Below are 26,350 nucleotides of genomic sequence, written 5' to 3' on the forward strand. Positions count from 1 at the left end.
CCCACCCTGGAAAAAACTGTTGTGCTGAATTTTGTGTCTACTGTTCTATTTTTATCTGGTTTTAGCAAACATGCACCCTATGCAGTGTGTGCAATCTTGTTTTTTAGCTCTTCTCTGAATGGAATTACGTTCTATTCTGTGACTTGTTTTTTAAAAAATTATGAGGCGTTTATCTATGCTAACATCCTACTGTATCAATTGTTGTTGGAAATATGGGCTGTTTCCAGTGTTTTGCTGTTACATTGTTTTTGCTAGAAACATTCTCATAGCTGTCTCCTAGAATATGTGTTTCTCCAAGGTATATACCCAGGAATGGATTGCTAAGTCTAGATGAGAATGCCCCCCCCCCCCAGTTCTGATTGCCAACAAATGCTGATGCACCCCTCATTCCTTCCCTGAAAAGCCCAAGGAGAGGTGAATCCTGTTCTTGTTTTGTCTGTGGACCTTCAGGGGGAAGAAATATTTATAAAAAGGACAGGGAGATGTTGGAGGTAGAGCTTCCCAGGCCGTAGCCTGACTTTCAGCCATGGCCCTGGGAAACAAAGCCAGGAAGGAGTTGAGGCAAGATGGAGCTCCCCTGCTGGCTCTGCTCTAGACTGGACATTGGGGTCTCAGGCTGCAGCACAGTTGACATCACAGAATCTACTGTGAGGTCGCTACTAGACTAGGGGACATAGAAATTCAGACAGAAAGCAGCGTTGTATCGATCTTTATTTAAACTGCAGTAAGGAAAGCTGTAATAGGCTCTCCACAGATCCTCCCCTGAGTCCCCGTCCCCTTTGTAGCTTCCAGTTCTGGGTCCTACTAATAGGGTTCAGAGGTCACTGTCTTCATGATCTCAGATGTACTATCAATCATCTCCAGTCCCTGGCCACTCTCTCCTATCTCTATAATGCCCTCCAGGCTGTTCCTTTCCATTGTCTTAGCTAAACTGTCCACATCCTTACCGTGTGGTGAGGCCACTATTTTTGTAGTAAGATTGGCTTTGATGCTCCTCAAAAAAGAGCTGATCCTGCTGAATCTCTTGGTTGTGGAACCTGAATTACTTGTGGACAAACTTCTCCCCGATTTGTGAGAGGTCCTGGAGTCCTTGGTGATCGGTGCGTGGCTGATGCTTTTGCGGGTGGTGTCAGGCCTGCTGCCCCCTGGTCTGCTGAAACCTGGCTCCTTTTTGTCATTTCTCTGCCTGGTTAAGGACCAGCCAGATGGTTTTCCGAGTACCTTGTCACCCCCTGGCTTCTGGCAGCTTACAGTTGCCCTTAGATGATGGGGACTCATGAGATCTCTGTCCCTTTCCCTTCGCTCCCTCCTGTCCCTTCTACTCTTGCGGGCTTCAGCCCTGGCTAGGGACACTTGTGGCTGCCTTCTGGCCTGTTCACTCACATTGCCTTCCTTGGGCAAGGTTGAGATGAGAGGTTCTGCGGTACGATCGTTAGCTATTTCTCCAACAGTCTTGCTGGTAGGTTCTGCTTTTGCCGTTGCAACAATCATGCTGGTCTCTGGGGAGAGGCTAGTGTTGGAAGAACACTCTGAAGACTTGTTTGCAGCACCTGCAAAGGCCATCTTAATGCTCTTGGGTGACATGTTGGCAGCACCTGCAATGGCTATGCTGGTGTTGCTTCCCCCTGGATCCTTGGTGGCTGCCCCTGTTATGGCCATGCTTATTCGTTCAGGGGCAGCAGACTTGGTGATTGCCGTGCTCAGAGCGCCTGCTGTGGTGCCTGCTGCCACCCCGGCTGCTGACGCTTTGTCAAACTCTGTAGGCTTTGTGTTTGGGATGGTTCCGTCAGGCATGGCAGTGAATCTGTGGGAGTCATATTGGATACCCTCCCCCCCAGAAAAAGCTGCAGAGGTGGCCTCAGCCACAGAGGCCACGTGGAGACTTCTGATGTTGACCCGGTCCTGATCTGGTTTCCGTTGGAAATCGGCCACTGCCGCCCTCCTCCTGTCCTCTTCTTCAAACACAGGCTTGTATGTCATGTCCCTGGCAGGAGTGGTATAGGTACTATTGTTACTGCCCACCGGTGGCTGCAGGAGGCAAATGAGGTTTTCCCAACAGGCAAAGAGGTTTTCTGGAGCCTTCCTAGGGGGACACAGCTGCAGGTAGCAGGAGCTGCCAGTGGTGAACTTCAGGCGCAGCTGTTGTTTCTCATGGTCATGAATGGAGATCTGCACAAACTTCAAGGGGAGAAGCCTAGTGAGCTCTAAGGTCTTTGCAGCCTTATGGGTTTTTCTCCTGGTGACTTTGCTGTGCCCTCCAAGCTCTTCCCAGCAGGTGGCCTGGTGGGCCAGCAGCATGACATCTGGAAGTGGGAGGACAGGGCTGGTGCATGTGATGCCCATGGTCACCACGCGGACATGGTTGTGCACATCAATCACGTCTCCCTTTCTTGTGATCTGGATAAAGTCGCTCTCAAACATAGGTGCGTACTTGAAGATGTCATATTCTCCCTTTTGCAGTTGTCGCTGCAGTTTCCCCCTGGTGGTATTGAACATACTGGAGCCACTCTGGTTCATGTAATATGGTAACAGAGACTCCCTGTTCATGGCTTTGTTTGATCACAACAAGCAGTGTTGGCAAGACAGGTCCCTGGGTGTTCTCTTTCTTGGCCTCGTTGGAGAAGAGGGAGCAGTAATGCTCCTGTATGACACAGATGGCTCTATGTAGGTCTCTCAACCTCACCCCAACCCCACAGGGACCCCTTTGCCTCCTAGCCTCCCAGAGGCAGGGGTGGGAACAGGTCACAGATGATTGCTGTGGGGATGCTAGAGGGTGATTGGACCCCAGGCTGAACCTCTTTAAAGATGTAGAGATGTAGAGTGGGCTTCCCTTCCGCCTCACCTTGCCTCCTCCTCTGATTTTTTATTTCCCCAAGAGGCTGTGAACTCCACTTTCTCAACTTAAATCCCCTGCAAGGCCATACTTATACTCCTCTGCCCTTTGTGACTTGTCATTGTCACATACCCCTTTGTTCTCACCCCCCAGCCTCCCCCTCAGGGCAGGGCAACCATCATTTCCCCAAACACACATTGCCCCCACAGAGGACAGGCCCACTGTGCCAGGGACGCAGGTGGGTTCCAAAATAAAAATTGGACAAAACCTGTAGGAACATAAGATGATGGGATAAATTTGAACCATTTGAGCTCAAGGTTTAATTTAATCAAATAACCCAAAATTGGCAGTCTTGGTCCCTAGCCTATGCTTTCATAAAGTCTCAGTAAATGTTGATGACAATGACCTTTAATAATAACATTAACAACTGCTTCCCCTAGGCACCATGCTGTGTTCTTCACACAGGATTATAAGAATCTATTGAGTTTGGTACTGTTGCTACCATCCCTGTTTTACAGGTGAAGAAATTGAGATTGTATCCCTTGCCTAAGTTTATACAGCTAATGGCAGTGGAGGCAGTATTTGAATGCAGGTCTAACTGATTCCACAGTCTTTGTCCTGAACTACTAAGTACTTTGTCTCATAGAGGAAGCTTGGGTCGACCAAATGTTTTCGAACTGGATTGATTTAACAACCTCCAAGAAGACACATTTTGTGTATTACTAGAAGTTGCATAATTAGTTCTGTTTATATGTGTACATTATGGAGAGAATCCAAGACAATGGCTGGACTGAGTTGGGAATTAAATTATCCAGGGGCCACTCTGGCCAGTGTGGTTCAGTTGGTTGGAGCATTGCCCCATACACCAAAAAGTCGTGGGTTCAATTCCCAGTCGGGGCACATACCCAGGCTGTGGGTTCGATCCCCATAGGGGTGCATATGGAAGGTGACAGATAGATGTTTCTCTCTCACCTTGATGTTTCTCTCTCTCCCTCTCCCTTCCTCTCTCTCTCTCAAATCAATAAAAACATATCATTGGGTGAGGATTAAAAAAATAAATAAATAAAAGAAATTATCCAGGGGCCACCTCAGTTCCCCTGTGCAAAGAGCCTGTATAAGCTTCAATTCCAGGAGACTGCCAAAGGCCCTCCTGCAGAACCTACCAACAAGAAGTTGTTGGGAAGCATTGACACCTATGGGGAGCATGTACCATGCCTCCTGCCTTATTGCCACTCCCACAGAGCTAGTCACAGAATAAGTGATTTCTAAATTGTTACTTGAAAGTTCTGAGAAAGACCTCTGTTCCCAACCCTCTTATCTCTCACCTTAGAGATTCATTCTTTGAGAACACAGGCTATCTTTCTGTTAAAAGACACCTGTGCATCAACAGATGAGTAGATAAACCAAATTTGGTCTATCCATTCAGTGGAATATTATTCAGCCATAAAAAGGAATGAAATACTGATGCATGGATGAATCTTGAGAACACTTTGCTAAGTGAAAGATGCCAAATACAAAAGGCCACATATGGTATGATTCCATTTATATGAAATATCCAGGAGAGGCAAATCCATAGAGACATATTGGATTATTGGCTGCCTAGGACTGGAGGGAGGAGAGAATGCTGAGTGACTGCTTAATAGATGTAGGATTTCCTTTGGGATGATAAAAAATTCTGGAGCTAGTGGTGATGGTTGTACAGTATTGTGAATGTACTGAATGCTACTGAATTACACAGTCTAAAATTGTTACAATGGTAAATTTTATGTTGTGTGTATTTTAATTACACACACACACTGGTTCAGAACCCTGATAGTTAAAAAACATTTGGTTTCAGCTTTAGAAAGGTCAACTGTGTGACCTTGAGCAAGCTCCTCAGCTCTCTACTTCCTCATCTGTAAAATGGGGATAATAACAATTGCTGGGAGGGTTAAATGAGATAGCGCATTTAAAGTGTTGCGAATATTGTCTCAATAACTGTTAGCTATTATTGGATTAGTCCTCAACTAGCCCGTTAAGCCTTGGTGTGAATTCTTTCCTGAGAGCAGATTTGATTAGACAAAGAGAGAAGCTTCTAGGGTTAGAGCACCATGAGGAGACATAAGGATGCTCAGTGGGTAAACCTGGCCTCCTGTGAGGTTGTAACTCAGGCAGATCCATGACAAAATTGTTCATGCCACAGAGAATCTGCATGAACACAACCAAATAGTATGGGGTGGAGAAGAGAGGAGAAAGATTGATTTGGGTTTGAGTTTCAAGGGTTTGTTAAAAGCCCATCGGGAGAAATTAGGATAAAGATGAAAAAATAGTCAGCATTTTAGCTCTTGGCAAAAAGTGAAAGTTTCAATTCCAGAACCCCTGTCCTGGGTCAGAACCCTTTAAAGCTCCTTACTCCAAAAGAGTCAGGCCAGATCTCAGAGAAAGGTGAGGAGGCAGGTTGAGGGCAGGAGGAGGGAGGGTGGGCTTCCCATGACCTGTGAGTGTGATGTCACCACAGAGGCAGCCCAATGAAAAGACATTGCCATTCTGGCAGAGATCCCATCCAACTTTATTCTCTCAGACAACCTGCCCCCCCCCCCCCCAAAACCTTCCCTTTCCATTGGATGTGACACAAGATGAACTAAAGGACTTGATGGTAAATACATTATTCATCCTTTTTTTAAATTAAAGACTCAAAACATAAACTTGGCTGCAGAAAACAAAACTATTTGTAATGCATTTGTTAGAAGAACTCAGTTTCACTAACCATATACAGTGCATTTCTCAGATCAATTTTTCCTGCTATAGCCACCAACCCCTTCCTTCCTCTCTAATCCATTGTCCATGGCAGCTTAAAAATTGTCCTGAGTTTCATAACAGCTGGTCAGTGGCACCTATACCACACCAGAGGGTAAATGCAAGGGATTCCCCCGCTCTCTCCACCACGATAAGGAAAAGATTATCTCCTAAAAGAAGGGTGAATGGCACTTCCACCAGCTGGCTCTTTACAGATTAGGAGCTGCCCCTGATGTGCAATTAAAGCAGCAAAAGTAGGAAACCTGTGTCACAGGTGATAGGTTTTTTTACTTTTTCTTTTTTAACCCTCACCTGAGGATATTTTTTCCATTGCTTTTTCAGAGAAAATGGAAGGGGAGGAGAGAGAGATAGAGAGAGGAACATGGATGTGAGAGAGACACATCGATTGGTTGCTTCCCAACCAGGGCCGAGGATTTAACCTCAACCGAGGTACATGCCCGTGGCCAAAATCGAACCCGGGACCCTTCAGTCCGCAGGCCAATTGATGCTCTAGCCACTGAGCCAAACCGGCTAGGGCACAGGTGATAGTTTAACGGAAACATACATGAGTTCAAAGGAGCAGGCACCATTCCTCTGCATGAATCTTAACATTAAATGAAGCCAATATCTCTCTGAAGAACAGCATTGGTGGCAGAGTAGCCAATTTTTATTTCTCGCCTGAGTGTTACATATGTGCACAGGGAAAGAGCAAGGGAGCCTGGTTCTGTTCTAGACCTAAGGAATCATATGCCCCAGGGATTCCAGGAAATTAGGTAGAATACTTTTCTTTGAATTATCACACCTATCCCATCTAAAATTATCCTCCCTTTCTTTTTCCCCATTGTATGGTAAATGGGAACATGGGCCCCTTCCCATGCTCCAACTCCCCCACCTACCCTATGGGAAATACAGTGAAGGCCTTCTGTGAGCAGACTGTGAGACCTTGGGAACTTGGCCAGCAACTCGGTCTAAGAAAAGCCAAAGAGAACTGCTTCTAGATGTGAGCCTGGATTATAAACCGCTAGTGCTTTGATTTTATAAAGGCACGTACCCCTCCCCGATTGCCATTTTTCTGTTTTCTGTATTCTATAAAGCCTTGTTCTGGGTGGCAGCAGAACAGTAGCACCTGTTGGCTTCCCCCTGTGTGGCCTGTCCGCAGGCTGGATGGGACTTAGTGGGACAACTTCACCAGTGGCAGCCAGTGTGGCGGTAAACTTCATCGGTCGGTCACCACCAGTGCCTAAGTCAGAAGTCAGTCCTTATAAACCCATGTCTTTCACAGCCAGTCCTCCAGGTTATTTCTTGCGAATCCACAAACAATATGCTGAAGTTTTCAGGGACCTCAGCACTTTGCATAACACCCATCCTGCCCTCATTTTTCCCCTGATATTTGAAATACGTATTTGCAACAGTGAGACACACATCTGGGCGTTATAACGCATGTCATTCAAGTGAGTGCTTCAAGAGAAGCTCTGCCGCTGAATGGAAGGTGTCCATGGCTCAAGTTGAACAGCAGGTGCATGCTTTAGGCTTTCAGTGTATTCAGAGAAACTGATAGTTGAGGTATTTAGCAATTTAGATTTTATATCAAAATTCTACCTTAACACCAAACAGTTGGCCTAAGTGATATCCAGGGTTTGTTAATGAGAAATTGAGCATCAGATGCCATAGACTGAGGAACAGCTAGTGGCACCCCAAAGAACCAAGGGACACCCTCCCCACCCCCTACCCCCAAGAAACCAGAACAACACTTAAGTTTACCATATATTGGTATCAGTATTTATTATATTGACAGGTTAGGAATACTAGGATAAATAGTATTTTTTTTCTTACAGAAAATTGTAATGATACTATTGAGTAAGATTTAAACACTCTGAGAATTTCACAGAAACGTCAGAATTTAAACAGACCAGAGTCCTTGTGGCCAGTGTGAATGACCTCTCACAGTTGTAAATGCTCTGGGACAGATTTCTATAGACGTCTGCATGACAAAAACAATGCCATTAACATCCAATAATGCTAAAGCCTAGGCATCACCTAGCTTCAAACATGTCTCCACTTAATGTGGTTTTCAGCTGCAAGAAAAGGAAATCGGAATATTCTTTGGCTCTTCCAGCCTAGGAATAACTCCTGACCTGAGTCACTGAGCAGAGAGTCCTAGCCCTTTGGAAGGTGGACTTTTTGCTTTCTTCCTGTGACAGAGGGCCTGCAGTCGTGCCCGTGAATTTTGCGTTAATGCCTGGGTGCCAAGGGAAAAGAGGCCTTCTCTGTTGGCACAAAACTGCGCTATTGGCTGGCAAAATTCTATTCTCCTGGGGCTGGCAAGCTCTTCTGGCCGCCTGAACATATTGTAAGATGCTACACATGGTGATAGCCCCTCAAACTCTCAGAAACTAGATCTGAGGAAAATCTCGAAAAAGTCACACCAGTGCTATCAGAACAAACATCAGGAGAGCACAATGCCTAGTTATGAAACAGATGCCTGCACACAGTAATTCCTGTACATAACAGCATATTTGCTAAAAGCACAGCCCTGGCCATTGCACAACTTTGCTAAATGCCATTCTCACTCCATGTTCCCTACAGTGACTGTGGCAGTGGCAACGGAGGAGGTGACCCCACCCCACCCACCCAAGATACAGACACTTCTTCGGCATGAATCCTAATGGTGGGAGTTCTGGTTCTTGTAGAATCCAGACGATAGGTGGGCAGGACCCTAACCAGGGGCCATCTGGAGAATCCAAGAATGGCTGATATGTTAACGCCTAAATCCTGGAATTAAGGCAAAAACTGCCCTTGCTGTGGTCCGAGGTCCACTCTGGGGCAGAGTGGAGAGGCCCAGCAGAGTCACCGAGCTGTCCTGCCCTCATGGTTCTTTGCTGCTGGGATTCAAGAGGTGCACAGGAAGTCAGATCTCAATGGCTGCAGGGGTTTGGATATACAAGGAGGATTCAATGAGGAGTCCCCAGTTGCCCCCATAACCACAGCTGCTTAGCTCTGCAATGTTCCTTCTTTTATCTGTTGGATAAAAAGATTTCTCTCATCTTCTGGAGTCCGCCCATTCTGAGCTCGGACAATACACGTGGGCCGATGAAGGTTGAGCATGTATATTAAATGCTGCTTCTCGTTTTTGAGCTCCTCGATTTGGGCCTTCAGTTCAGCATTCACACTCTCCAGCTTCTCTGACTCCTGGGGGACAAGCAACAGAGTTACTAGGAATGGAGCCAAGGTCCAGCAAGGAGGGGGTAGCCAGGGAGTACCATGTCCCTGGGTGGTAAGGGTAGCACCTGGGACATGTGGGGGCTCATCAAGCTGGAAATGGCTGGCAGGGGCAATGCCACTGGCACCCTGCTACAGTGCCCCACAAAGCTAGGGCAGCAGCCTTAGGTATGGGAGTATCCAGACCCTGGAGAAGCCTTTGAAGTTAGAGGCTTCTTCAGAGATGCCCTTGAGTTTCCACTCAAGGTTGAGGCAGGTAATGAAGCTGCAGTAGAACCAATGGCTCAGAGATCTCCTTTGCACGAATCCAGCAGCCCATGGACAGGTCTTCTGAACCCACAAGGGCCTTGGGGGCTGGGGTGAAATCCAGATTCATGGTGCTTGGTCTTTTGTGAGTCACTCATTTCACTGAGAAGCTCATCTCCCCAGAAACAATGTATATGACAACACACAAAATGTCTTAATTTTCATTGACTCCCTAAGGCAGTCAAAAGAACCTTTTGGGACCTGTGGAATTTGGGTGATGACTCTGCCCTGGCCTGTCCACACTTGGGGGGAGAGACATAACCACTGGAAAGACTACAACACGAGCCACCCTGCTTGCCACAGATACTGTTCGCTTTAGGAAGGGGAGGGAGCTGGCTGAACACAGCCAGGAGCTAAGCCTATTGGGTGAGCCAAGGAGAAGGATTGTAGAGTTAAGAACTACCCGGGAACACCAAGAAAGCTTAACCATTGCTTGTGGATTAAGGAAATTACTTGTTTGAAGAGATTAATTAAAGGTGTTTCATAGTGAGCCAAATGAGAGCTGGCAGCTTCCTTTTCTCAGGAAAACGGGCAAGTGAAGCCTCTTGGACTGCGCTGACATATCCTGCAGCCTGGGAGCTGCTAGACATGTAGGGACTGGCCGAGGGTGCTGTGATTTTTAAATTCACACACCTGCTTTTGTACATCCTGAGTCACATTCATTGTGCTAACAGCTTTGCTATTGGCATTTCTGCTACCAGTTCCATAGCCCTTTCTGGGAAAACACTTCTGGGTAGGGGGCTTTTTAACTCCCCTCTGATAGCGACATGAGGTCGGTGGGGGACAGGCATGAGCAAGAGGGCAGGGCAGGGTGAGGGGACACTCACTTTCTGCAGACACTCTGTCTTCTCTTTCTTCTTGTTTCGGCACTTGGCGGCCGCAATCTTATTTCTTTCTCGTCGCCTCTTTTTCCTTTCATCTTCTTCAGGGGCTACCTGTAAAATCCAAGAGGCACCTGCTTAATGGGAGGCAAGAAATGAGACCCACCTCAAATGCACTGCCTGTTATTGCCAGCAAAAACTAGCAAATTAGAGCAGCTGTAATGCTAAAGGACCTGGAAACAGTAAAACCCCGGACTTAAGTGAAACATCACCACACACCTACGTCGCTAAGACTGAACAATGAAAAATAAAGAACTGTTAGTTAAAATTATATTGACAATATTGGTAAATCAAAATTTAGCTTATTTTAAAAGGCATTTGGATTTTGAAATAAGAGTTTGGTATTCAAATTGATAACTATTGGTAATAACAGTAATTGTTTAGAACAAGAAACAGATTCTGTTTGGTAACTATGTCCTTTCCCCTAGAACCAGGAATGACCTCAGTGGCCTGGCCACCCTGTTCCCCTGTTTCTTTGATTCAAGGCCCAAGGGCAGACCATTCATCTCCATCTTCACTGGAGCATCAATGCACCTCCTTCCTGAATTCAGGAGATGTCCATGGAGCTCCTGGAGAAGAGGACCCAAGCTCATTCCCAACCACAGTGGCAATATCAGCCCATGGCTTGGTGCCACTGATGGGTGGCAAACTAGAACCATCCATTGATTTGTCCTTCCTCTGTGCTTCCCCTGAGCCAGCCCTAGGGCTCCTCAGAAAACAAAACCCTATTCTGTTTTCGGTTCTGGCCCTCTGGAAGTTCGCGCTGATCTTGACTTTGTCTGAGGAATGATGAGGAATCAGCAAAGTCTGGCTGCTGGACCTGGCTTAGAGACCAGAGTCCAGCTAGGGTGGAGCACTTACTGTGGGCTGAGTGGGTAATGGTTTAGGCTGCTAATGTCAGACCTTGTCCTGTCACTTGTCACTGCTCTGGACAGTGGGAAAGGGTGTGGGAGCCATACCTCAAACCAGAGATCTTGGCATGAGATGATACTTTGTTTGGACTGAGATGGAAGGTCTTGCAATTTAGAGAAACAAAGCCCAAGGGGGAAATATGGTGAGAGAAATTCTACCTCTGATATTCCAGATCCCAGAACCACGCAGGCAGACATTTACGTTTAGACTAAATTGCCTTTGAATCCTAGCTTTACTACCTATTAGCTGTGAGACCTTGGGTAAGCAACCATGTTCTTCTGAGCCTCAGTTTCCTCATTTGTAAAATGGGATCAATAATCTTACCCACCTAATAGGGTTGTGATGAGGGTCAAATTAGTTAATAAACGTAAATGCTTTGCACAGTGTCTGGCTTACGGTCGGTGCTATCTGTATAGCTTTAGCTGTTATTAACCTCATCATCCGTGTCTTCATCAACAACTCAGCAATTCTAGTATTTCCTTTGACATTTTTTCCTTTGACATTTTGATATTTCCTACAGACATTTTGGATAGGTGGGAGAGGATTCAGGGTTTTCTCACATGGGGAAGTACTTGAAAGTAGAGCAGATCTCAGAGTCACACACCATCAGAGATGGAAAAGCCTTTCTAGAGGCCATTTAGTTCAGTCCCATCAGTTTATTAACGTGGAAATGTGGAATTCAACCAACAAATAAATACCCATCTATTAGTGTAGTAACGTGCCCAGGGAGGCCCAGGAATCACCAACTCATGGTCAGCAGACCAGTAGGCTATAAAACCCTGATGTTACCCAGGCCTTGGGCTCCTCATCCCGTGTCCTCTCGGGTCACAGCTGCCTCGTTCCACCATGTTGCCTTCCCAGAGGTGACTAGGATCTGGGGAACAGGCTCACGCTGCCCAAACGCACAGGATGCCTAAGGGTTTCACAGGCTCAGTGTCTAATTTTACGCTAAGAATTATAGCAGCCAAGGGGACCAGAATATTCAGTAGGTCAGTTGGTGCATTCTCTTCCCAGTAGGAAAATCTACTTGTTAAACTAGCCAAAGATCAAAAGATCACTTGAGGAACACAGAATCACAGATGGACTGGGTGGCTTTAAGGAGTTTTCCCATAAAGCAGGCTGCCTGCCTACTTCTTCCTCAGGAAAACCCTCAAAATATCCTTCAAAATGCTCTCCTTCCTTCTATGGCAGTCCTACTACTTCCATTGCATCCTGTTATCTCAAGATATTTAATTATAAAATTAACTGGGTGTCCCATTGTCCAACCTGCACTGTCCACTATTAGGCTGAGTACCAATGATATCCCCTCAGGTTAATTAGGGTCCAGCCAATGCCTCTAATGACAGCATCATACAGTGGTCCTCTCTATCAGTCACTGAACTATCAGCCAAGTGCTCTGCTAGACCCTTAAAAAATGTCACTTCATTCACCCTTATACAGGTTCATAAAGCCCTTTTATAGAATCATAAAGATCCTTAATTAACCAACTTCCTTTAAAACTCAGTTCCTTTTCTGCCAGTTCCATGACTCCTTGCCCAAAGGCAGTGTTCATGCCAGTGCAACACTCCCATCTTGTGCCCAGGATGGAAGGCCAACAAAACATCTAAAACCCCAGCTTTGAGTCCTCGAGCCACCATAACATCAGCAACCACCTCTCAGACTTCTCACCATGTCTGTTACTCCAGGTGTCTTATAAAAAGGTCACCCAGTGGGGAGCAGTGCAAGTGTCAGAGACAGAAGTGTACTTGGAGCAGAACCTGGTACCAAGGCTTCTGAGCATGGCTGCTGGACACTGACGGTGATCTCACACAGGCTCGCGGCTTTAAATAACATCCCTGTACTGGTGGCTTCCAACTCTACATCTCTGCCCTGATTCTCCTCTGAACTCTCTGAATGCATATCCAACTGCCCCCTCTACCAGGGTGTCCAACAGGATGGATTCCTGTCCTTGCCCCACCCATCCTCAAGAGCACATGGGTTCGCCATCCTTACAGGTGGTCAGGCCAGAAATTTTGGAGCCACCCTTGAGTCCTCACTCCACACCCAAGGCCCACCTTGCTACTGCTTATAGCCACCAAGCACAGTCCCCCTAGGTGCCCTTATTTCTGCTCTTTGGCCAGATATGCAGATGGCTCCTCTCTCCCTTCCTTTGAGTCTCTGCTCAGAGGTCATTCTATCAGCGAAGCATTCCCTGACCTCCCGATTTAAAACAGCATCCCACCTCTACCCCACTCTCAGTCTCCCTTTGCTGCTTAATTTTTCTCCCTTGCCCTTGTTTCTCATATTATGTATTTACTACTGTCTCCTCCCAGCAGAAGGTAAGCTCTCTGAGGGCAGTGGTTTGTGTTAGTCACGCTGTTGCCCCGTCTAGAGCATGTCTGGCATGTGGTAGGTGTGCAGGCATACGATAAACACATGCTGAAAGAACGGGCACCTACCTGGGCTTTGGTGACTGACATCTCAAGAGGTCTGCTGCTGACAGTGACCGACTCCAGAGCAGAGGACATCCGGTGGCAGAGGTGCTTGTTCTGGATGGCAAATCTCAGCTCTTCCTTGACAAAGGGTGTCAGGTTAGCAAAATCTTCAAACACCAGTGACCCAGGAGGGGACAGGCAGGGGACGATGGCAGAGGCACTGACTTCCGAGGCAGAGACCTGGCCTGGGTGTTGAAGCATCATTTTGCTGAAAGACACATCGAAACCCAAACTACTTCAGGGATTGGGGGCATGGGGCCGAGTCCCGCCACACCTGCGACCTCCAACCGGAAACCCATCCCCAAGGAAAGCCTCATAGCCCTCCGGCTTCTGTTTTGTTTTCATTTCATGCCATGCTCTGCTTGAGTAAAACAGGCTCTTAAAATACACAGCTCAGTGGATAAAATGCCTAACTTAAATTTGTCAGGGTTGGCGTTTCAGGCTATTCTGAATTCTCAAAACCATTCGTTTTGGCTGGTGTGCATACATGCAAATGTAGCCTCAAACAGTACTGAAAGAGGAAGACCATTATAAAAAGGGAAACTATTATGTAACCTCATTTCCAGTCTCTTTTTGAAAAGAGAAACTTGGTATCTGAAATGAAGTGGAAGTTGTCAGTGAGCAGAAGCAAAGCAAGGCGTGGGGAACCCTTGAATGTAGCAAATATGGCTCTGATAATTCTCCTTCAGGAAGTTGGATCCAAATAAATGAGCATGAGGATAGTAACTGTGGCAGGTGTGTTTCTTTCAGCCAGTCCTTGGAAGGGGCTGGGGGCTAGGGATTCAGATCACAAAGAACCAGCAGCCACTTTGTAAAGTTACGCTTAATGAAGCAAAGACCTCAGAGTAAAGAAAAGTGAGGAGCTAAGACTTTGGACCTCATCTGGAGGTCTTGTTCAGCCCTGTGGTGTCTGGAGAGGCTTGGTCTGGGGGCCAAAGGGGACCTGGCACTAAGGAACAGTGTGACCTGAGCTCTCTGAGTCTCAGTCTTTATCTGGCATATGGCTGATAGCTCCTTCAGCACAGGGACTGAGTGTATGCTGTCACTCTATCCCAGAGCCTGGTACAGTGCCTGGTACAGTGCGTGGCACCAGCTGTTCCCAATCCCTGCTGACCACTGGAGACTGCCCAACTCAATACATGGAATCAGGAATGGGTGGCCAAATCAAATGGCTTCTGAGGTCCCGTTTATCTCTATTATTCTACAGCCCAGGGAATCCAAAGCGACAATAGGAAAATAAAGGGTAGAAACAGCAACAGTCTCATGGTTCCCATAAATTTCTCCCTGCCATATACTTCCTCCAGCACTGGCTGTTCCCCCTTATTCAGGCAGTCAGTTCTCCAAGGGTAGTGAGGGTAGAGATTGTCTAGTCAGGGGGTCTTCTGGAGCATCCTTCTCAATCTGGGGATCTGTACTCTTCAAGACAAGTCCAACCAGATAAGAAGCCCATCAGTAAACCGCTAACATTTAACGAGTGCCTCCTTCATACCAGAAACCTTACATTATCTCATTTCATCCTCATGAGAACCCAGCGAGTTAGGTCCTAGCTCCATTTTACAGATGGAGTAACTGAGGTTTATACAAGCTAAACAATTTGCCTAAAGTCATAGTGTGAGACAGCATCAGGATTTGGAATTAGGTTTGACTCCAGAACTCATGCCCTTAATTTATAGAATATAGAATATTATTCCACATTGCAAAAACAAACAAAAAACCAGAGCAAATTTTTCTTGGAGATGGGGGCAGGCATAAGGGTAGTGGGGGGGGGGGGTCCTGGAACCGAAGCGTTGGAGGAAAGAGGCACTTGAACTCTAGGTAATGAATTGCTGATCTTTCTATGTCAGGGTGTACTCTCAGGCTGTGGCCCACATTTTGGAGTATGTATAAGTGGGTCTTTTATCCACAGAATTCCCAGACTGGGGTCAGATCAAGATTTAAGGCTCACTCATATGTCATTATTATACCTCCCAGTGCCTTCCTTCTCCTCTGTAAAAGAAAGCTAATAACAATTATCCCACTTTCTCATTGAGTTGTACAAGGAGTTGAGGAAATAACAATACATAAATATGCCTTACAAATATAATGCAACTAGGAGGTATTTCTCACTGGGCCTCCAGGGGATCTCTCCGGCAAAGGGCTGGCTCTCTGACAGACGCTCTGTGAGGTCCAGGTGGGAGGGTGGCTGGTCACTCTCTTTGATCTCAAACACTTTCGAATAGAACACGTTAACCTCTAACTCCCACTTAAGATCTGAGATATATTGTTGGAGGCAAGAATCCCAGGCCAGCAAATGCCACCGATGACTATTCAAAGAAACCCAGGAAATGTATGTAACTCTCTTCCTTAAAGCCCTGTCATGAGTCAGGACTGATGTTCTACCAGTTTAATCCTATAATCTTAGGATGCCGGGAGGGTACTTGTCTCTGGCAGGTGATAAACTCTGAGAAGCCAGCCTTCTAAAGCCAGAGGCTTAAGATTCTCCCATGCATTCATGTTTTCCCTCCCCTTCCAACTTTATTAAAAACCCAGTAATTCGGGGATGGAATTCAAAGCTACCACTGGGTTCGCCTTTGTTTGGAGGGTGAGATGGCTCCCTTCTACATGGGTAGTCTGAATTCCAGGCAGTTGAGTGTAGTTCCATTTCACCACCCAAGTTTATTAATGAGCTCTCAAGGCTTGAGGTCTGCTGTTTGGGATTTTTTTTTGTTTCCTTTCTAAGTGTAAAGTCAGCAATCCTGATGAAAGAAAATGAAGAATGTCAGTGGTATGGAATGTCTTTATGAAAAGCATTGGGTGGGCTTACTTGGGGACAGAAATGGGTTGTAAAAATGTTAGAAGCTTTTCAGAAAGTAAAGTAGTTGTATCTGAAGAGGTTTGTGCTTTCTCTGCACTTGACTAAAGCTTAGTTTTTTAGTCTCCTGATATACTTTCTAGTTCTTTACTCAGTTCTCTTAAGGTATGATTCAGCCCAGACTCAGGCTGTGTCCCTACAAGGAAAATTGAAGTTAAACTTTCAGACAATTTTTCCCCCTGAAAGTTGAGACCTTCTAACATCCCCCTCATTGAAGAAAAAAATATGTTTGGGGATTTTCTGAGTTGACTTTCTACATTGATCTTTAAATTGTCCACACTTGCTACAAAGCATCTGCTTCTGTTTCATTATCTCTGATCAGAAATCATGTCAGATCATTGGTAGTTTCATCATTTTCAAGAAAGTGAAACTTTACTCATGTATTTCTTTAACTGGAAATTTGGCTCCTAGATTTTCTTTCCTAGTAGCTACAAACAACTGTTGAATTTTCACTTTTCATTTTGATCTCTTTCCGCTAACCGCTGCTCATAAAACATCTTAAAGTCAGAAGCCAACATTGGTCTTTTGCTAACTTCACATCTTGTTTGGTCTTTCTCCCAGCCCACATGAAGGTTGGAGGCGTAAGGCTGGGCTTCAGGACCAGATGTTTCCAGGCCTATCGCTACCACTCGCAAGCTGAGCACCCACCAAGAAGCCACGCATACTTTCAGGGCCGCAGTCTCCTGTCTGTGGAATGAGACCGATACCGCCTACCCCAGTTCCCACACAGGGCTGTCAGGAAAATCATATGAGATTCACGAAGGTGAGTTTACACACGTCCTGGGGACCCAATACTACTGTGATTCCACTTTTCTCATTTCAAGGGAACAATACTGTTGTCAATACAGCTTATTCACTGGGAATTAACTGGAGCCCTCAAGACATTCAGGTCAGTCACAGCAGCTTCTTTTGCACTTTGATTGACCCCCAGGCTCCTCACACACCAGGTCAGTTCCACCCCACTATTTGCTGGCACCAGCTTGTCTTCACTGGTCTTACATACTTAAGAAATAACTAGTTCTCACTCATGAAACCATTTCTGGTTTCTGTGGTGTCCTGGCTATGTACTTCCTCCTCCCCAGGATGGGTAACACTTGGAGTCACTGACCCTGCTCCATGCCCAGGCAATTTGAAAAAGGAAGACATCATGGTCTCTATCTAATGAAACAGAACACCCAATATCAGCGTCATCTGGGTCAGGTTTTCATTTGTAATTGAGTAAAATGAGGTCCAGGAAGGTAAAGTGGCTTCCCAAGGCCATAAAGCTGGTGAGGGGTCCAGCTTGGGCCAAGCTGCTGACCACCTATCCACTGCTCATTTTATTCCATCACCAACAGAGATCCAACCAACCAGGCAACTGGAGAACAGAGCCACTGGCCAGGGAGGTGAGGGGTCAATAGTCCAGTAACCTGGTACCCACCACAGAGGAGGCTTTGATGGGACTAGACAGGGAGGGAGTATAGAAGAAAGAAACCAAGGGAGAGAAAAGGCCAATAGGGAGAGAGAGAAGGGTGGGGTTAAGACAGGAAGGATCCAAAGGCTCACATAGCTGCCACAGGTGCAGGGCGTTGTGTCTTATCCACACTGTGGGCCTGGAGTGCTGCCTGCCATGTTATCTCTGGAACCAGCCAGACAATAACAACTGCAAAACCTATACCCATCCCAGTCTTGGTCTGGAATATCCTCAAAGCAAGAGCCTTTATGTTGTAGCATTATTCTACACACACACACACACACACACAAAATGCTAAATGCAAAACAACGGGACAGTAATATCAAATTTTCCTCCTTTTAAAGTTGGGGAGACAGTAGCCCCAAAGAGGGGTGACCGTCACCCACACTGAAATTGGCGCATTGGGAGACAACATGATAGGCAGCAGTTCAGGCCCACAGATAAGATATAGCACCTGTGGCCACTCAGGAGCCTTTGGAACCATCCTCTCTTATCCCCACCCTTCTCCCTGGCTCTTGGCCCTCCCTCCCAAACACCCCCTTCCCCCATCAAAGCTTTACCAACTCATTTATTTGTAAGAGAGCATTATGTGATCTAGGTAATGAAATCAGAGAAAAGAAAGCAATGAGGAAGTAAGTAGATGAGATGAAAATGGGGTGTGGGGGCAGAGAGAAGGAGAACCAATCCAAACGGAAAGAAAGTTGGAAGGGATGCTCATGGAGAAGTACCCATGCCCCCTTGGCCTCAGAGGCTGGTCAGTGACATTAGATAGAGACCCCCTCATTCACGTCATACAAGATCCCTCACTGGCCCCCCTTTTTTTCAGTTACACCACTCTAGAATCTGAAAATCTAGCCAGTTAGGACCTTAATGGTTATATGTGCCCACATCTCCCAACTGGGGATACTGAGGCTCAAGGACGTCAAGTGCAATATAAGCTGTCCTCAGGGTCCTGGCCACTAGACCACAAAGCCATTCTCTCCATTATCTGAACAAGTGGCTTCGCGCCCTCGCTTCCCCTACGCCAGGTCTCCAAGGACAAAAAGCAGAGAAATCCGCGAACCCGCCAGAGGAAACGCCAAAGCCACAGGTAGGAGAGAAACTCGTGAGAGACTTGGGACAGGAAGTTTCAGGCCCAGGAGCCGGACACCAGCCTGCGCCGGGAGTCCGCTCCGTCTTCCGCCGCAGGACTGGACGCGAGCGCTTGCCACCGCTAAACTTATCCCAACTACCTTTCGCTCCGGGCTCCCAGCGCTGTCCTGCTGCCCTGCGTACCCGGGTGCGCAGAGCGACTCCCAGCGGCCGCGCCCGCGACGCGGGTTTGCCGGTCCGGTTTCATTCATTCGGTTCGGCCCCTGGGGCAGCCCCGCCGTGAGCCCTCGGCCTCCGATCCCGGCTGTGGATGTCGGGAAGGCTGGGATTGGGACTGGGAGTGCCCCGGCTCCAGGCGAGGGATGGAGCGGACAACGAGCTGGACAGCCTCGGACACCCCGGTGCAACACACCTACCCACGCCCACTCCCAGCCGGGTACGAAAGCGCAGAGTGCGGAGCAGAGCCGTGTTCCCAGCCTGGTTGAGAAGCAGGAGCCCCACCCCTCCGTCAGCAGAAAACTTTCGCGCCCCAAGTCAAAAGAGAAAGTTCTTGGCGAGAAACTTTCTGAAGCCCCGAAGAGCATCGGTGGCTGGGAAAAGTTCAGCCAGAGTTCTTCAGAAGCCGGAGGCTGGGGGCGCGGGCCGGGGGTGGGCCCAGGGGTCGCGGAACTAGTTACTATAGGGGCGCAAAGGGAACGAAAGCTAGCCGTCCTCACCGCGCTCACTCGCAGGACTGGTAAGCGCTCACCTCTGGTCTCCACTGGGAGCGGCCAGGGTCCGGAGGGCGGGCAGGGTCGGGATGGGGTCGGGCAGCCTGTCGGTGGGGCCGGCGGGCGAGCACCGGGAACCGACGGCCGGCGCGCGGGCTGGCGGGTCCGCTGGGGCAGCGACGCCGGGAGAGTGCTGTGCAGTGCCCGCCTCGCTGCGTGCGACTGTGGCTGGGAGTGCGTTGCATCACCCCTTTTATAGCTTTCTGGCTGGCGCCGCGCCCGATTACTCCAGTCCCAGGCTGATGTAATGCTATTAATAGCTTTCCCCGAGAACCAGCCGAACTAGGCAGGGCAGGGGAGGAGGGGTGGAGGAGGGGCCAACGGGGAGGCTGGGGGGGCGGGGAGGTGGGGAGAGGTGGGAACTGGTGATGCAAGCTTGGGGAGGAGCCGGCCGGGGCGCGTCCTCCAGGGCTCGAGCGCTAGGACACAAACCTGCCCGCCCTCTCTCTCCTTATCAGGACCGGAGTCGCCCGGGCTGGCCGCCAGATGTGCGTACTCGCTGCTGCGTGTTCCAGGCATGAGCCAATGGTGCCCAAGCCAGCTGCATGACTCCACCGCGCTGGCATCTCTCCCTCCGCTAGCCTGGGGGGGGGGGGGGCGGATCTTAGCCGCAGCCCAGACTAGATGAGGCTGGGAAGCGGGCACGTTCTTTCTCTAAAATAAGTTATTTTCTGGAGCTTCGGGAAAATACCCCCTCCCCCTCCAAACGCCTCCTCACGTAGGGGGCGGGATAAGAACTGTAGCTTTAGCCTCTGGTGGGGGAGAGGTGCCCGCAGGCACCCTATCGTGAACCCACACCGCTACCCGCCGGGGGTGACTTCCGAGGCTTGGACCTCGAGAAGTTTGCGAGTTAACCCCAGAGCCGAAGGCAGCGCTCGGCGGGCTGTGTGCGCTCCCAGCCCCGGCGCACCCCACCCGAGGGCACAAACGGAACTGCCCCGAGCCGGGTTGGGAACCCGACCCCCAGGCGAGGGCAAGTGGGACTTTAAAGATCAGGATTTTTTTTTTTCCTTTTAAAAACAACCACAGCGTTTGAAATTGACCATAAAACGAACAAGACCCTGGAAAGATGAGAGAGCTAGAGAAATCGGAGGCATCACAGAGAGGGACTGAGAGCGGGGCTGAAGCCTAGAGGCCCGGGAGAGGAGGAAAGATAAGGTGCTTTGATCTCCTTACTTAGGTGCTTAGGGAAAAGCCGCCTTCGACTTTCACGTGTTTTTTTGCGCCCAGAGCGGATTGGGCTGGGACCGAACCGCCGGCACTGGGGACGCCCTGACAGCTGCGGAAATGAGGCCCTGTAGCAGAAATCCCTTTCGCCCCCAAGCCGGGGTGGTGGGAAAGGCATTGTCCCGTGACCCCAGATTCGAGCTGTTTCAGCAGAACTGGATTTGAACCTTAAAAATGACTTCTTGGTTCGGGTTCCCCGACCTTAGCTGTCTTGGGACCTTGTCGACGGCCCACGGACGCATTTATGTGGAAGCGAGTGTGGCCCCTCGCTGGTTTTGAACTTGGCTGGGCGAGCCCGTGGAGTGTGGGGGCACACCCGGGGGCAGAAACACCTGCTTCCACCTGCCTCTTGGGAGAGGGGCGATCGAAGGTCCAAGTTTGGTAATTTGGGGTAAGAACTAGAAGGGTCTCGGAGACCTGTTCTCGCTCTCACGCAGCCCCACCCCACAGCGCCTGCAGCCTTCGTATTTAAGCTGGTGATGGAGGGTCCGACCAGCCCCCTTCCCGCCCCCCCCCTCACACACACACACACACACACACACACACACACACACAGTCTCGCACCCAGGGTATCTGTGTCTCTCCACAGCTCCTCTAATTGTCCAGTAGCCTGGGACAGAGACCCTCAGAGCAGGCAAAACTGAGTCTCCAGCACCCGGATTCCTCTCCCCCAACCTGAGCCTCACCGAGAACCCCTCTTGCTCTCCCCCCCAAGTTTCGGGCTCAGGACAACGCGGAGGGCGGCCTCGCAGTCCCCTCTGTGCACCGCCAGTCCTGGAACCGCGGGTCCCACTCAGGACACGCCTGGATGTTGTTCAGGACTCGATCGGGTTTACAGCTGTGTCGCGCGGGGAGCATGGGGCGATTGTTTTGCTTTACTTTTCGCCATAGTAACGGCTCTCCCAACCACACCCTCCACCCCCCAGGCCGACACCCCGCCCCCCTCACTCTGCGCTCCACACCCCCGCACCCGCCCTCCCGCCTGCGCGTCTGCTGGTAAACTCGGGGCGGGCAGGTAAAACGCGCGAGCGTCGTCTGCGCAACCCCCGGGCCAGAGGCAGGGTGTTTGTCCATTTAAATTAAAGTTATTTGGGATTCTCTACTTACTGCGTCTACTTATCTACTGCTTGGGATAAATTACACCATTATAAAGTGAAACAAGGAGATGTGACAGTTTTCCCCTCGTTTTCCTCTGTGAAACGCCTACGGAAATCTTTAACCAGTTTACATTTTAAAGTCGGAGCCACTCATACGCCCGAGCCAGATTTATCGAGGCTGAGTCCGGCCCAGAAGGGGAAATTCAGCTTCAGGCGAAGGGTAAACAACTGCAGAAGCAGCCTGCACAAGCCGGCGCGAGCGAAGGGTCATTAAGACGGAGAAGTCAGCCCACAAACCCGTCGGTTTATTTTTGTTTCCATGGTGCCTCCCGTTCCTCATAGTAGTAGTCTCGTTTCATTCTAATAATTCTTGGGTTTGGATCTTCAAGTCACACCTGGATAGGAACACTGTCAGCTGCTCACAGAAGTCTGAGTCTGACCTTCTCTGTCTGCTTTCCCACTGAAACTCTAAAAGCGATAAGAATCTTGATACAGAAGCAAGTCCACCCCCTTGTGAATGAAACTCTTATCTAAGGAAAACAGAAAGGACGCCTGCCTGCCTCCCTGCCCCCAGCCAGCGGGAGAGCTGTAAAAGGCCCCGCGAATGGCAGGCTGGGGAAATGGAAAGGAAGAGCCCCGAGGTTTGTGCCATCGGAGGGGTGGACAATATCCGAGTCCCGTGCGCCCTCAGTTTACCCTGACTTAGTCCCGTGTGCACCTTCCGCACCATCTAGAGGAGGGCCAAGAGCAGCTCCCCAGGCCAAAATGCTTCTCTACACAAAGGCAAAGAATATCGCTGCCTCCAGAGAAGGAAGCCCTGGCTTGGGTTATTTCAGGGGTTAATCCTCAGTGAGAGAGGGTTAAGCAGAGACTTGAATATTGTTGAAGTTTCATGCTGGAGAGAACCGCCTGGGGAATCCACATTCAGACCAGCCTTGGTATGTTTTGCTGAGTGAGATAAGAACTGGAAACTTCATGTTGGGGCATGTGCAAAAGGAAGGGAAAAAAGTTAAAAGGGGAGGGAATGGAACTAGGCAGCTAAAAACAGCCCACTCGTGGCAACCAAATCTAAACACCAAAACATTGCAGGGAGCCAAAAACAAAACAAAAAAAGTCCAGAGATATTTAAAGATTTTAGCAGTTTCTCAGTCCAGGGAACAGTTTCTTCCCACTCCCTCCCCCACTCCCATTACTCTTCTTCAAACCCTGAGATTGTATTGCTCACGGAGCTCCAGAGAGAGGCAAATGAAACACAAGTTAAAATCAGTCAGGTACTAGCTGTCCTTGTCCTCGTGGCTCAACCCACTTCACCTCAGAAAGTGTGGGGTAGATTTTTCTCTCCTATTCTGCTTTCCAAAGCCCACAATTTGAATATGGGAAAACACAGGGAAGCATTGTATAGTGGGCTGTGAAGTGTGGAAAGTGGCTGTGTCACCTTGCATAAGTCATTTCACATTCTGGGCTTAAGTTCCTTAGCTGAAACATGGCACTAATAATAGTACCTAACACATGAGTTTGTTGGAAGGATTAACTGAGGATGGGGACACAGATGGTTCTCAGTAGTGGCGCCATTCATTATGAATCAAGAAGGGCTTTCTGGGGATACCCCTAAATCTCTCCCAGAGCCCATTCTGTCCCCTAGTCTGTGACAAACAATTGTAGATGAAGTCGAGCTATATCCAGGATAACCATCTTCAGGGGCACGGGGATAAGACTCCACACAGAAAACAATGAGAGTGATCCCTGTTCTCCACCCTCAGTAACTCTAGTACATACCCAGTCTCTCTCTCCTCAGTGCATGGAGGACCAATGGCCAGTACAAAGTGCCCTGGGCTGGGAGCAGGGGATTTGGGTTCTGGTCTGGTTCTGCTTTTGGTATTCTTGAGCAAGGCATTCCTCCTCTGAAGTGAGGAGCCTTGGGCTGAGCTCTGAGGGTCTTAAATGAAGACCACCTGCCAGAGCCATCCTGTAAAACCCTGGCAACCTATCCTAAGAGACTCAGAGGGAGAAAAGACTTCAGGGGAGGGGACACATTGAATTGCACAGGGAAAACCCATTTCCATAATCTCTCTTCCCCTCCAAAAACTACAGTGGAGAAATGTTGTCCAACTTGACTCTCAAACACAGCCTGTGGTCCAGACAACCTTTTCCCTCTTCCTCTCCCTCTCCCTCTCCCTCTCCCTCTCCCTCCCCCTCCCCCTCTCCCTCTCCTTGTCCTTCTCTGCCTGTCAACATTTCCAAGAAATTTTACCCCTGGACTTTGTGCCTTATTAGAAAGGAGAGTGTAAGAGCATCCCAGGCAGGGATTGCATCTTCAGGACCTTTTTGTGCGTAATCAGTCTTCAACAGCTATAGACACTGACCTTGGACCAGAGGACCAAAGCCCAGGTAGCAGCTACTCCCATTTAAGTGTGGGGATCCTGGAGCCCTGGGCACCCAAGATGAAGTCCCAACAGTCAGAATATTAGCAGGACTCAGGAGACCTGGGACCACCTGGGAGGATTCCCTCTAACCAACTGAGTGGCTTACGTAAGTTATAAACACTTCATCTGTGTTCCAGTCTGTAAAATGGACTATTTAATAACAACTCTGTCCAAAACGTTGTTGTCAGAATCAGTGAGATAACAGATGTGAAAGTGATTTGAAAATAATTAAAAGAATATTTTTAAGGATTCTTTTGGGGGACCTTTTCTTAGTATAATTTATTTTTTACTATTATGAAAATTTGGGAAATAGGCAGGAGAAAAAATAATTACCCATAATCTCAACACTATTAGCATTTTGATGTGTTCCCCTCCAGTCTTTCTTCTCGTGCATATCATTTTTAAAGACAGTTATGATTTGAAATTGGAAGCAACTGCAACATTTGCCCCTTTACTTCTTCTGAATTGTATGTGGTCTTAATTACCATCATTTTTCTTCTCAAAAATATTTTGTCATTTATTGTGAAATGTAGCATACATACAGATGATGATAGAGAACATATATATTCATTTAAATAATAAAACCAACATTGAGAACCCACCACCCAAGTTCAGAAATAGACCACCACCCACCACCCGTGCGTAGAAGCCCTCCTGTGACCATTCCTGATCATGTCTGCCTCTCTCCACCTCCCAGAGGTAATCACTGTCCTGACTTTTATTACCATAATTTTCAGTGGCCAATGGAGGTGGTATGATTTACTCAGTCATTTCCCTATTTTTAGCATGTAGGTGTTGCCAATATTTTGCTAGAGCATTATACAAATTTGAATCTTTATAATGGAGGAAGAGCATCAAATTTTATCATTGCCTAGGTTGCTTAAAAGGGAGGAGAGAACAGGTCTTGATTTTTTATCTTCAAGTGCTACATGGGGGAATATGACCCCCAACGATTGTGACTACCTGCACATTTTCCTTGTTTCCTAACGTCCAAACAAAAATATCCTGCGGGCACTTTCCCCCACAGAGCTTCACCTTTAATCCTCCCCCTTTCTACTTTCCCATCCCCCTTATTTTCTCTTCATCCACCTTAGAACAGAAAATCCAGGCTGTGGCATGGTGATTGGTACTGAGGCAGAAGAACTGGCAAAAGGATTCTGCCTGTGCCTTCTGGCAACACACTTACTGCAGATCGGGTAGCACTTTAGCTTGGAAATTGCTATACCAGCTTGGGGGTATGGGTGGCTCTGATGATACCAGGTAGGTGGCTCCTGGAATCCAGAGTAGGTTCCTGGAATCTGGTGGTGCTGATTCTCTGAACTGCAAGACACTACGGCTGAAAGGGTCCTGGAAGTCATGGGCTGCCATCAAACTGGGTGTGAGCATGCTCATGGGTACATTAAAGTGCACCAGAGCCAGGAGGTAAACAGAGGATCTTGCTGGAGTGTCTGTCTTGATTAATTAGTGTTTTAAATATTGCTTTATATTAAACAAGTGTGGATATGTTGAATTTAAATATAAGTCATGCAAGAATTTTTAAGGAAAGGAAAAAGTTATCAAATACATTTTGGGCTTGGAATGGGCCACTGAAGTTACACTCCTGGGACCCTGGGGTGAGTGGTTCCCTGTCTTCGGCCTCTAAGTGTAGCCCTCACTGTGTCTAGACTGTAGGCTATGCCCTTCACATATAGTTAATGCCTTTAATCCTCATAACAACTCTATGAGGTAAATACTGTGAACGTCTCCATTTTATAGATGAGGAAACTGAGGCACAGAGAGGGTAAATAACTGCCAGAAGTTACACAGCTAGCAAATGGCAGAGCAGGAATCAAGCCCAGGCAGTCTGGCCTCTGAATCTGGATGCTTAACCACAACACCTACTGCTCATGGGAAACTTGGGATGCTGTGACATGGTTCAGTGTCCTCATTTGATGGGTGGGGATAATGAGCTCAGAGAGGAAAAGTGGTTCTCTATGGCCTCAGAATCGTAAAGTCTTACACTGAAAGGAACCTTAGCAGCCAGATTTCTGAGGCCCC

The 26,350-nt window shown here is 48.2% G+C and overlaps 2 protein-coding genes across 2 annotated transcripts; both read right to left on the minus strand.

Moving 5' to 3' along the window:
- Positions 1-804: 804 nt before the first annotated feature.
- On the minus strand, positions 805-2,547 carry GARIN4 (golgi associated RAB2 interactor family member 4). Its single transcript, XM_016219213.2, has one exon. The coding sequence runs from the start codon at positions 2,545-2,547 to the stop codon at positions 805-807; it is 1,743 nt and encodes a 580-aa protein (XP_016074699.2).
- Positions 2,548-7,359: 4,812 nt separating this feature from the next.
- On the minus strand, positions 7,360-13,604 carry ATF3 (activating transcription factor 3). The gene is made up of 3 exons (XM_016219212.2): positions 13,365-13,604; positions 9,961-10,068; positions 7,360-8,797 (listed from the first exon to the last, which is right to left on the minus strand). Exons 1-3 carry the CDS (start codon positions 13,602-13,604, stop codon positions 8,600-8,602), a joined length of 546 nt encoding a protein of 181 aa, XP_016074698.1. The 3' UTR covers positions 7,360-8,599.
- Between the last annotated feature and the right edge of the window lie 12,746 nt (positions 13,605-26,350).

Source organism: Miniopterus natalensis, chromosome 19 (assembly GCF_054644295.1).
Source record: "Miniopterus natalensis isolate mMinNat1 chromosome 19, mMinNat1.hap1, whole genome shotgun sequence".
Taxonomy (NCBI): Eukaryota; Metazoa; Chordata; class Mammalia; order Chiroptera; family Miniopteridae; genus Miniopterus; species Miniopterus natalensis.